This window comes from Marmota marmota, unplaced genomic scaffold, assembly GCF_001458135.2.
Source record: "Marmota marmota marmota unplaced genomic scaffold, marMar, whole genome shotgun sequence".
Lineage (NCBI taxonomy): Eukaryota > Metazoa > Chordata > Mammalia > Rodentia > Sciuridae > Marmota > Marmota marmota.
In genome coordinates, this window is record NW_026000243.1 from 1,263,568 (window position 1) to 1,276,940 (window position 13,373).

Here is a 13,373-nt window from a genome sequence, read left to right on the forward strand (position 1 = left end):
AGTGAGATCCTTAGAAGCCAGAGTGGAAGGCGATGTTGAAATGGACCTCAAATCTTTTGACCCCAGAAGGCAAGCAGAAGCTGTTGGGTTCCAGGCTGAAGGTTGTCTACAGACATGCAGCAAGGCCTACAACGTGTATGACTTCCTATGTTGCTACTTGAGGAGTTGCCATATCCTGCCTTCTTCCTCCACCCTTCATGTATGTCTCATCAAGGATGAGTGCTAGCTGACTTCCCAGTGTCTCTAAACATCATTTCTTTCCTCTTCATTCTATTGTATGGATCCAGGGTGAAAAGAGAAATAAAAAGATGGTTTTTCTCCACAATCCATGATTTTTATAGCTTTGACTTTGAAGGAAAATTATCTTGACAAAAATGGTTCAGGGCTTACCTGATGCACTTGAGGTCTCGCTGATGGTGGACCTCAAGGGCTTCTTCCTGAGTGTCCTAAGAGGACAAGTTTGTGATGATGAAGGAGGAAATAACAATCACCTCAGATCTTTCTCTGACATGCTAGAAGAGCTGCTCTGGGGAATATTCCATTTGAGCATTTCTGCTGTAGCTACTCTTCCTTTGCAGAAAGGAAAACAACCATCTCATACCAGCCTCCAAAACTTCACCTCACTCACTTGAGAATCCCTATGGTTCCAGGAAAGATCATTAAAAGCACAGAAAATTGTGGCGTATTTTATGTCTTCATCCCAAATTGGATGAGCCCCTGGAGGCAGAAATTACTGAGCCTGTGTTTACTACCTGTTTAGTAGACCTAAAGTTGGGTCTTTTGAGAATCAAAGTTCTACACAATTTGTTACTTTCCACTAGGAATTCCAAATTCCCAGGCAGATTAGGGTGTGGTCTCATTTGTCAATTTCCCCCCCAGCCCTACAGAACCACACAGAGCTTGTATCTTTCTGCAAACCTCTGAGATTGCATTAAGAAACATTACACCATGTGTTTAACATATGATGTTAAAAGAGAAGTTGTAGCAAAGAGATTAAAGAATAGGAGTATATCCTCAAATCAGTCTGTGCTTAAATCCAACCTTTTAATCATCCTCTTTTCATTTAAATTTATAGTACATATACTTGTGCATGTCCATAAAATGGAAATCATTAAAATGGATGTTGCTATGACAGAGGTTTTGCATAGCACAAAGACCTTAGTTACATCCCAGAACCAGCAATAATAGCAAAAATAATACAATTGAGAAACATAAAAGAGCTATCTCATTGTTGTGGAAATTTAATGAGATGATTCACATAAAGCATTAGAACTATGCCTAACACAAAAAAACACTGTAATAAGTGTTAGTATCCCTTCCGTTCTTCCATTTGTTTCTTCTTGTGGCTCAGGGATTCTCCATGTGGCACCACTGAAATTTGGATGAGGTGAGTCTTGTTATGTGGTTGTCCTGTGTAATATGGAGTGTGCAGCATCCCTGGGCCCTGCCCTTTTGATTGACATACTATCCTCCCCGCTCACCCCACCTAAGCTCACACACCAGTTGTGATCATCAATAATTTCTTCAGTCAGAAACATATCCCTTGGGAGGTACTGGTACTCAGAGAATGATGAGCCAAAATGTGGTGCATTGGCTTGCTGAGTATTTTTAACCAAAGGGAAGGCCATTAAAAAACAAGTATTCTCCTTTCTTGAAGTGGGTTATTGAAAGTAGAGCTCCTCTCCCCAAAATCAGTCCTGAAACATAGAAATAGTATTCTCACCTCCCTCTGCCTTTGCGTATTAGAGCTGGCCATGAAGAAATTCTCAGAACTTTCTTGTCTGAGACTAGATCATAAGAGCCTCATTTGAGAAAGGCTCTGGCCTAGAACATAGAAGAAGGCCACAAAGAGGTGCCAAGAATTGGGTTTCCCATTCAAATATTTCATTATCTTTCAGATATTACATACACTTTTTGTCTAACTACATTACTACATATCAGCCCATTCTGCTCCAAAGCCAACCATAAGAATGAACAGTTTTCCCTGGGTTCTTGGTCTTCATTTCTGAAGTTTTCTTTGTCACATGAAATGTCGATTACATAAGCCTGTTGTAGTTTTCTCTTGTAAATCTGTTTCATTTTAAGACTGCGGACCATGATCCTTATAATGGAGAAAAGGTGGTGAACCATAGCTTTCCAACCCTGCAGTGCCAAAATCCTCCATGCTTGAAAACCACTGGCCTATCTGTACAACCTGTCCTTCTGCTATGTCTGCATCACAGATAATTCTATTTAATACCTATCATGTACCACAAGCTCAATGTGCCAAAAACCAAATTTAGATTTTTATTATGCTTCCCAAGGATGCTCTTCATGAGCTCATCATTTTCTCAGTTATTTTCAAAATTTGAGGATTTGTAACCACACACCACCACTGCATACACACACTGCTGGTCTTCCTATTCCCCACTCACAATTACTAACAATATGATTATAATTATAAATTCGGTTGTATCAATATTCTTGTTGTTTTAAATGCTACTTTAAAAAACATGTCCACAGCTAATCCATTATATCCTGTGATTGTTTCATTTCCATAATTCCTTTTTGTGTCAGTTTTCATACTATTCCATGTATTCCTTTCATTGTTTTCCAATTTCTTCTTCATTTTTTTGTATATATCCCTTTAGTACATTCAGCCATGGGTATTCAATTTTATCTTCTTAAATAAGATTTTCGGGGGTTTCTTTACCCACTCCCAAATTGATAGATTATCTTCTGACTGTAGTAAAAAATATGAATTCTTAAAATCTGTCAACCTCATGTTTGGGATTACTTGTATTCATCATTTCCTGGATCTTTTATTTCCTGGATCACATTGGTTATAAGACATCATACTTTAGATCCTTGAAAAACAGTACCTGGATGGCAGTTATACTGGGATTCTTTGTCCAAAATTGTCTTTATGCACCATAATATTTAGTCCTTTTGCATGGGAATGTACAGATAATTTAGAAGTCACTGTCTGTTTAGCCCAAGGACTGTGTTTCAGAGTACTATTCACCAATCCCAAAGAAAGAACTTGGAAGACTCAACAGAGAGGTTTTGAACATTTTATTACTCACATGCTCCTTTATAGTAGCAGGACAGGATACAATCAAAGCGCACTGCACCTACAATTCATAGGATAGGTTGCATGCCCACTGTGCAGACGGAGTTCTTCCAATGTTTTATGAGTGTCTTTTACTACACCCACAAGTCACTCTGCTTTTATCTTCACCTAAAGAGTGGATATAAGGGAAGAGGCCTGCTTCTCCTCTCCATTTCCTTCATGACGCTATTATTTAGGGTCCTTATCTGATTGCAAGCTGTACAAGGCACCAATTAGTGTTTAATGGACACCCACATTGTCTTTCAAAATTTTCAAGATGTCCATTAAATCTGAGATCAATACCAATTTCTCTTTTCTTTATAAAAAGTGGTGGGGTTTTTTTGTTGTTGTTTGTTTGTTTGTTTTACTTTCTGTACATTATGAAAAGTTTTAAGATCTGACATTTGTCCACTGATATGAACCCTTGCAAAGTTGCACCTCACATGTGTGATATTCATACATTAAGAGGATAATTAAGTCCATTTTGGAGTGTATGGCCTTATGTTCTGGAAAAAAAATGTTGTTGTTGTTTTTTCCATAATAGGGATTGAAGGCAAGGATACTCTACAACTCTATAATAGCAATTGTTGCTATTCTGGACAGAGTTGGGCATGAAACCCAGGAATTTTTTGTTCTAGCCAAGCACTCTTCTATGTCTGTCATACATCTTCACCTCTTTGGTCCATTTTTTACTTAGCCTATTTCAAAAGTTAATTAAGTGATTTAATTAACTCCTTATTGTTGCATTTTGAAATGTTCATTTTATATTGTGAACACAAGCCCTCTATCAAATCTGGTTTGCAAATACTACCTATAATTCCAAGATATGCTTTTCCTTTTTCAACAATGATTGAAAGTTGACAAAATAAGTTACATAAGAGCTTCTGTCTCTGATATTTTGGGTCTACATTATTGATACCTAACAACCTACTAGACACAACCAAAACTACTGAATAAAATATATTACAATGCTCTGTTTTATGATCTGGTTTGTGAATACATAGGTTTCATAATATGCAGTAAGTTTCTAGGGTATGTTTCATAACCTTGTAAATTTTTAAGGATTATGTTGTAGATGGCAAAAAACCCTAGTATATTCATTATATACTATGCTAATATAATTGCTCAAAATTTAAAATATCTCCAGTTGGAGACAAATTGTTTTTCCTATTTCTTAGAAAATATTCCAAAGACATTTTAATAATTGCTAAGGAAAACACAAACTTTTTTCTGGAACATAATTAGTTATATCATGTTTTGTGTTTGAAACAGATATTTATAATTCTTAATCAACAAATTTTTAAGACTATATCTCTAATTTCTTCAATAATCACTATCAATAAAAAATGATGAAAGGAAATATGATAGAGATTGTTTTAATAGATAAATAAAATTGTATATATCCATGAGATACAATGTAATGTTATGATTACATTTACATTGTGGGGTGTTAAAATCATACAAATTAACCCTTTCCATAGTTATTCTTATTTGTGGTGAGAACATTTAAAATCTATCTTTCATATTTGTGGTGAGAACATTTAAAATCTATCTTTCAGTAATTTTGAAATATTACTACATGGTTACTGACTATAGTCACCATTCCTGCAAGAGACTAAAATCTATTCCTCCAAACTGAACCTTTGTCCCTTTGGGCAACACTTTGTCCCTTTCCTCTTCTACCCACCTCCTCACCCTCTCTTCAGCATTATCCTACTCTCTGTTCTATGAGGTCAATCAGCACAGAAAGACAGGCTCTGTGCATGATCTCACTTATTTATTCATGACATCTAAAATGTGAGCAAGTTTAAATCATTTTAAACATCATTTAAAACTCCATAATTGAATTACATTTAGATAATGTAAGAGCTCTTCTCTCTCATTGACACATTTAACTTTTAATAAACTCTGAATTAGTTTCACTTTTCATTTTAAGTATTTGAAAATAACGAAGGATCCCTAATTTACAGAAGGCTTATTACTAATTTGGATTAATCACACTTCAACTGTTGCACATACACTTAAACACTGTCACTATAAATGGGCAGAAGTATCTGCCCTAGGGAGATAGAAGTGGGGACTTTCATCTGAAGAAGCCATTGTCAAGGTTACCCACCTGGCCACCCACCACCATGTAGGACAGCACCTGAGACTCAGCCCTGTGCTCCTTGGGCACCCAAAACACAAACTCCACCAGCAGCCCAAAGGCCTCTTGTCCACACATGCTGTGTACCTCTGCCTGTGACTGCTGCAGCCCCTGTCCAAATGGTGGGGATCTGCTTTGGTTGGGCCATTATACTGGAGCAGGAAACATATTTTATTTCATTGTTCTTGTTCCTTCCAGTCATGGTGGGAATCTCTTTACTCTTGACCTCCCAGGAACCTGTTTCTGGTTTAAAATCTGCCAGAGCAACCAGACTGAAAGCCCATCTATACCAGGTCCAATCTGACTTACCATTCTGTCTGCCTTGCAGTCATTAGAAATTTATATTCCAGACTTTATTCATGAAAGAGAAGAAATGAGAACTACTTGGAGAAGTACTGATATTTTAATAATACACACACAACACTCCCAAACATTCAATAATTGCCAGATAAATTTATATGTTCCAATGTTAGTTTCAATCTAATTGACATAATTTTAAAAATTCTAGAAGCAATTTTAATTATAAATATTCTTACGTGTGGTTTTTCTCTTTTTATTTTTGTTTGTTCTTTTAGTTTCCATGACAGTAGAATCTATTTTGATATATTTATACAAACATGGAATATATTTTATTCTAATAAGGATCCCAGTCTTATGGATATACACAATATTGAGATTCACTGTGGTATATTCATATATGTACATAGGAAAGTTGTATCACAGTCACTAGGTGTAGTTTTGATTACAATGTTAAATCAGTTAGATATGCAAGGTCAGTACAAGCAATACAATCTTTAAAATAAGCCTATTGATTTCACAAAACTGAGCCATGCTATTAGGTGATCCATTCTCCACCAGGATGTGCTGATGATGACAATGTAGTACTTAGAATGCCAGTAAGAGTCATGAGTTATGCCTGGGACTCACATTTTCCTTTTTGATTAAGGACCTAGGATTTATAAACATGGATGTTTTATGACCTCATTCTCTTTCTTTAATAAGTATTATTTTTCTTTTCAAATTTGTACTTCAGAGAAAGTTTCAAACTGTTCTAAGAACTCTGCCCAAACAATGCTATAATTAATATAAACTCATGAATAGAAGTAGACACCAAACATTGAAACAATACTTGAGAAATTAAATTTTATACACATTAAAACGGTAAGAAAAATTATAATAAATGTAAAGTTTTCACTCTCTGCTCAACTGGAACTTATTTTAACCAAGGTGAATTGAAGTTCTTGCTGGCACTATTTCCCTCTAAAAATATTCATATAAACAAATGCTGAGAACATTTCAAAAATTGTTATCTTCATATAAATATGAAAATTACACTGATAATGGGTTGCTGTCCCTTTACTAAGACATAACTACTGAGAGCATCTGTCCTAAACCCAATGTAGGTACTGATGAACCACAGGCAACATACACTATAAGAGCATTTTGTAGAGCAGTTTCCTACTCTTATTATTTATTTGAATAATTCATTTTGTCTCCAATAAAATAACATCATATGTATTAGACATCATAAGTTAAACAACATATCCTACTAAGGGAAAAATTACATACCTGACCAGAAAGACTACCAAAACTGCTCAGCCTCACCATCTTGAAAAATAAATAAAATGGAATGCTGTTTTGTAGCTTGCCCTATTTATCCCACTTTTCTGTAGCAGATGTGGATTTTTCTAATTGGGCATCAAAGCCTTGCAGATGATCCCTGTGCTTTTGGCATCTTGGCTCACAGCACTGTACCCATATAATCCCTACTTTTAGGCTTAGTCTAAACAACTCTCCAGAAGTTCTCTCTGTTCCTCTACAATTCTTCTTTCTTTCCTTCCATTTCTTTATAGGATGCACAATGGAGTCAAAAAACTGTGCTCTGTATCATCTACTTTGCAGCCTTAACCATCTCCCATGACTATTTCCTCATCTGGAGAACAGAGAAAGATTTACATTTAAAAGGATAAACATAAAAACCCAAATATACCTTGAGGTTATCTGTTTATATTTTGTTTTGGTACTGAGTATCAAACCCAGGGTCACGTACAAGTGAACACTTAACCACTGCACTAATGCTCAGATTTAGCTTGCATTTTAAAAGTATGTAGACCTGATTTTGCAAAAGTAAATCCATTCTCAAGTATCCATAAGACTAAGTCATGGTCCAATAAAGTTCACAGTACTATTACAGGTGTGGGGCTAAAATTCTAGAACAAAAGTCATTTATTTATTCTTTACAAGATTGAATAATTCTGGAAATTTTTACTTTACCACACCACAATTTTTATCTTCTCTCTCTGTCTTTCAATACAGTAATAGGAAATAAAAAAAACCTTAAAATAGGACATGGATCAACAAAATTATGTCAGAAATTTAATAAAACTAACTTGCTAAGCATCCAAACCCTCAGGTTTTCTTGATGGAGAAGACATATAAGAAAAAATAACAGATAGTGTTACTTATAGATAAGAAACACATTAGCCCAGTATCTCCATCTGGTGGATGGAGCCATATTTAGATGAAGGATGGGTCTCAAATCCAAGAATAAGTTCTACCGGTTACACTGCATTATTTCATTAGAAATATTCAGATATTTCATTAGAAATTCTACCCAGGCTGTAGGATAAAAGATGAAGAAAAGGGAAGAACAACAGAAGGAAGGTAATCAGGAATAACCAGAAGTAGAAACAAAGATCCAGCAATGGATACTGGAACCAAAGCATTCCCCGAGGCTCAGCTCAGCTAGTTATCCTCTTCAGGGTTCTCTTCAAAGCAAGTTTGACATCCTTGTTCCTGAGACTGTAAATGAGGGGATTCAACATGGGCACCACAAGAGTGTAAAACACAGAGAAAAATTTCCCTTGGCCCACAGACCCAGAAGATGATGGCTTAATATGAGTGAGCAGCCCAGATCCGTAAAAGAAGCCAACAGTTACTATGTGAGAACCACAGGTGCTCATGGCCTTGGACCAACCCTTACCTGAGGACATATGAATGATATTATAAAGGATCAAACCATAAGAAATTAAGATAATGAGGCTGGATACAATGACAACAGTTGCCACAACAACAGAACTTACAAGCTCATTGGAGTATGTATCACTGCAGGAGAGATGAAGAAGGGGGAAGATATCACACATGTAATGATTGATGATGTTGGAATCACAAAACCTGAGCCTCATCATGCACCCTGTGTGCACCATGGCACCAGCAAACCCCATCAAGTAAGAACCCAACATCAGCAGAGAACAGACCCTAGGGGACATGACCACCCTGTACAGCAGAGGCTGACAGATGGCCACGTAGCGATCATAGGCCATGGCTGTCAGCACATAGCACTCTGAGTGAACAAAAAAGCAGAAGAAAAATAGCTGAGTCATGCATCCTATAAAGGAGATGATGTTCCTCTCCAAAACAAAGCCCATCAACATTTTGGGGGTGAAGACAAATGAATAACAGAAATCAATGAAGGACAAATTGAAAAGGAAAAAGTACATGGGGGTGTGAAGGTGTGAATTCAGGAAAATTAGATTAATTAAGCTCATGTTTCCCACCACAGTGACAGCATAGTTCACCAAGAACAGGAAGAACAGGGGCAGCTGCAGCTCAGGTTGGTCTGTTAATCCCATAAGGATGAACTCTGTAACGGAGGAGTCATTTTCCATAGCCATTGCTTCTGGAGTAGGATCCCTAGAGGCAGGAGTAGAAGATGCTGTTAACAATGAATTTCAAATCCTTGACCCCAGAGGTAGAGCAGGAGCTGCTGGTTTCCACGTTCAAGGTTGTCTGAAGTCACACAGCAAGACCTCCAAAGAGCAAGACTTCCTATGTTGATCCTTGAGAAGTTTCCATTTCCCTCCTGGTTCTCCCACCCCTGATGTCTCTCTGTCCAAGAATAATGCTGGCTGATCTCCCAGCATCTTCTCTCCTCAGTCTACTCTAAGAATTAGGAATGAAAAGAGATAAAAGTAAGTGGTGTTCCAGAATCTGTGACTTATATAGATTTAGACTTGCAGGTAAATTGTCAACACAAGTATGATTCAGTGCTCAACTAGTTCCCCTGGATGCCTCACTATCATAAACCTTAAGGCCCCTCATCACCACCATCCTCAGGGGAGACAAAATTTCTGGGGCTGAGGAGGTAATTATCAATCAGCTCAGATCTGACCATGACATGCAAGAAGAAGTCCTCAGGGAAAATGCCATAATTTGTATCTAAGAATATCTCCAGAAGTTTCTCTCACTTGCAAAAAAAAAGGAAAACAACAGCTCTGTAATGGGACTTCAAATTGTCACCTCACTCAGATGAAAACCTATTACATGCTCCATAGTTCTGGGAATATTGATTAGTAGCACTTAAAATTATGTTGTCCTTCATGATTTCCCTCCAAGGAAATTACTGAGCCAGTATTTACATCTTGTACAGCAAACCTTACTCTGGATCTTTTGAGACTCAAATTCTACTCAATTTATAATTTTCCACCAGGAATTCCTGATCCCCAGTGGAGATTAGTGTGTGTCTCCCATCATCAATCTCATGATGCCCTGCAGAGCTACAAAAAGAAAAGTCTAAGTAAGAGTCACTAACCACTTCTAGTATGCTCCTACAAGTCTTTGGGATTGCATTATAAGACATTACATCTGATGTTTAAGTCCTTTGGGTATATACTGAGGAATAGGATAAATGGATCAATAGATGGTTCCATTCCAAGTTTTCTGAGACATCTTTATATATACTGCTTTCCATATGGTTGCAGCAATTTGCTGTTCCACCAAAAATGTATAAGTGTACCTTTTTCCCCACATGCTCACCAACACTTGTTACTTGTATTCTCAATGATTACCATTCTACCTCAAGTAGAAAGGAATCTCAGTGCAGTTTTATTTTTGTTTTTCTCTTTTTAATTTGTTCTAATTAGTTATACATTACAGTAGAATGTACTTTGATACATTATTATACTTCATGATAAATGAAGTATAACTTCTTATTCTTCTGGTTGTACATGATGTGGAATTACACAAGTCATGTGGTTTTATACATGCAGATAGGGTAATAATGTCTGATTCATTTTACTATCTTTTTTACCTCCATACTCCCTCCCCTCCCTTCAATCAGCTATGCCTAATCCAAACTACCTTTTTTCTTCCCTAGCCACACCCTCTCCCCTTATTGTGAATTAGCATCTACATATCAGAGAAAACATTTAAGCTTTGGTTTTTTTTCTTGGAGGAATTGGCTTATTTTGCTTATCATGATATTTTCCAGCTCCATCCATTTACCAACAAATACCATAATTTCATTCTTCATTAAGGCTGAGTAATATTACATTATGTACATATACCACATTTTTTTTATTTGGCTGATGAAGGGAATCAAAGTTAGTTCCATAGTTTGGCTATTGTGAATTGAGGTGCTATAAACATTGATGTGGCTGCATCATGGTAGTATGCTGGTTTTAAGTCCTTTGGGTATGAGCTAAGGAGTGGGGTAGCTGGGTCAAATTGTTGTTTCATTCTGGGTTTTCTGATGAATCTCCATACTGCTTTTCAGAGTGGTTGCACCAATTTGCAGTCCCACCAGTAATGCGTGAGTGTACTTTTTCCCCCATATCCTCTCCAACACTTATTTTCACTAGTATTTTTGGTAATTGCCATTCTGATTTGAATGGGATGAAATCTTACAGTAGTTTTCATTTGCATTTCTCTAATTGCTAGAGATGATGAACATTTTTTCATATATTTGTTGATTGATTGTATTTTTTCTTCTGTGAACTATCTATTCAGTTCCTTAGCCCATTTATTTATTGGGTTTTTTTTTTTTTGGTTTTGTTTTTGTTTTGATTTTTGTGTTTTTTTTGTTGTTGTTGTTTCATTTTTGTTTGTTTGTTTGTTTTTGGTGCTAAATTTTTGAGTTCTTTACAAATACTGGAGATTAATGCTCTGTCTTAGGTGCAAGTGGCAAACATTTTCTCCCATTTTATAGGCTCTCCCTTCAAGTTCTTAATTGTTTTCTTTGCTGTGAAGCAGCTTTTTAGTTTGATACCATCCCATTTACTGATTCTTGATTTTACTTTGTGTACTTAAGGAGTGTTGTTGAGGAAGTCAATTCCTAAGCCAACGAAATAGAGTTGGGTCTACATTTTTTTCCTATGAAGTATAGGGTCTTTGTTCTAATGCCTCCAGGTCCTTGATCCACTTTGAGTTGAGTTTTCTGAAGGGTGAAAGATAAAAGTTCAATTTAATTCCACTACATAAGAATTTCCAGTTTTCCCAGCACCATTTGTTGAATAGGCTGTCTTGTGGCTTACATTCTACCATTAATAATGGAATGAAATTAGAAATCAAATAAAAAAATAGAAGGTCTCTAACACTTGGATACTAAATAATATGCTATTGACTGGCCACTGGATAGTAGAAGAAATTAGGGATAAAACAAAAAATACTTAGAGGTAAATGAGAATAGTGACACAACTTAAAAATCTCTGGGACACTAAAAGGAAATTCTAAGGGGAAAAGTTATTGCATTGAGTGAATTCTTTAAAAGAATAGAAAGTCACCAAATAAATAACTTAACATTACATCTGAAATCCCTAGTAAAACAAGAACAAATCAACACAAAAAGCAGCAGAAGACAGAAAGTAATTAAAATCAGAGTTGAAAATAATTAAATTAAAACAAAAAAGTTCAGAAAATCAACAAAGCATAAAGTTGGTTATTTGAAAAATAAATAAAATTGATAAGCCCTTAGTCAAACCACCAAAAGAGAAAGAGAGAAAATTCAAATTAATAAAATTTGTGATTAAAAAGGAAATATCACAACAGACACTACTAAAATATAGACAATAACCATAAACTATTTTGAAAATTTCTACTTCAATTAAATAGAAAATCCTGAAGACATCAACAAATTTCTAGAGACATATAACCTACCCAAATTAAATCAAGAAGAAAAAGAAAATTTAAGCAGATCGATTTCAAGCAATGAATTTGAAGACATCATTAAAGAGAAGCCCCGAACCAGAGAGACTCTCAACCAAGTCCTACCACAGCTTCCAAAAAACACTAACACCAATACTCCTCAAACTATTCCATGATATATAAAAGTAAGGAACCCTTCCAAACTCATTCTATGAAATGAGTATCATCCTGATAGCAAAACTAAAGACATATAGGGGAAAAAAACTTCAAAACAATATTTCTGATGAACATAAACACAAAATTTCTTAATAAAATCCTGGCAAATTGCATATATTTTATTTTTTTTATTGGTTGTTCAAAACATTACAAAGCTCTTGACATATCATATTTCATACATTAGATTCAAGTTGGTTATGAACTCCCAATTTTACCCCAAATACAGATTGCAGAATCACATCGGTTACACATCCACATTTTTCCATAATGCCCTATTAGCAACTGTTGTATTCTGTTACCTTTCCTATCCTCTACTATCTCCCCTCCCCTCCCCTCCCATCTTCTCTCTCTACCCCATCTACTGTAATTCATTTCTCTCCTTGTTTATTTTCCCATTCCCCTCACAACCTCTTATATGTAATTTTGTATAACCATGCGGGTCTCCATCCATTACCATGCAATTTCCGTTTTCTCTCCCTTTCCCTCCCACCTCATGGCTCTGTTTAATGTTAATCTTTTATTCCTGCTCTTCCTCCCTGCTTTGTTCTTAATTGCTCTCATTATATCAAAGAAGACATTTGGTATTTGTTTTTTAGGGATTGGCTAGCTTCACTAAGGATAATCTGCTCTAGTGCCATCCATTTCCCTGCAAATTCCATGATTTTGTCATTTTTTAGTGCTGCGTAATACGCCATGGTGTATAAATGCCACATTTTTTTTTATCCATTCATCTATTGAAGGGCATCTGGGTTGGTTCCACAGTCTAGCAATTGTGAATTGTGCTGCTATGAACATCGATGTAGCAGTATCCCTGTAGTACACTCTTTTAAGGTCTTCAGGGAATAGTCCGAGAAGGGCAATAGCTGGGTGAAATGGTGGTTCCATTCCCAGCTTTCCCAGGAATCTCCATACTGCTTTCCAAATTGGCCGCACCAGTTTGCAGTCCCACCAGCAATGTACAAGAGTACCCTTTTCCCCACATCCTCTCCAGCACTTGTT

General features: G+C 36.2%; 1 protein-coding gene across 1 annotated transcript; it reads right to left on the minus strand.

The window, feature by feature from the left end:
• Positions 1 to 7,978: 7,978 nt before the first annotated feature.
• LOC107153567 (olfactory receptor 143-like) lies at positions 7,979 to 8,911 on the minus strand. Its single transcript, XM_015499108.1, has one exon. The coding sequence runs from the start codon at positions 8,909 to 8,911 to the stop codon at positions 7,979 to 7,981; it is 933 nt and encodes a 310-aa protein (XP_015354594.1).
• Between the last annotated feature and the right edge of the window lie 4,462 nt (positions 8,912 to 13,373).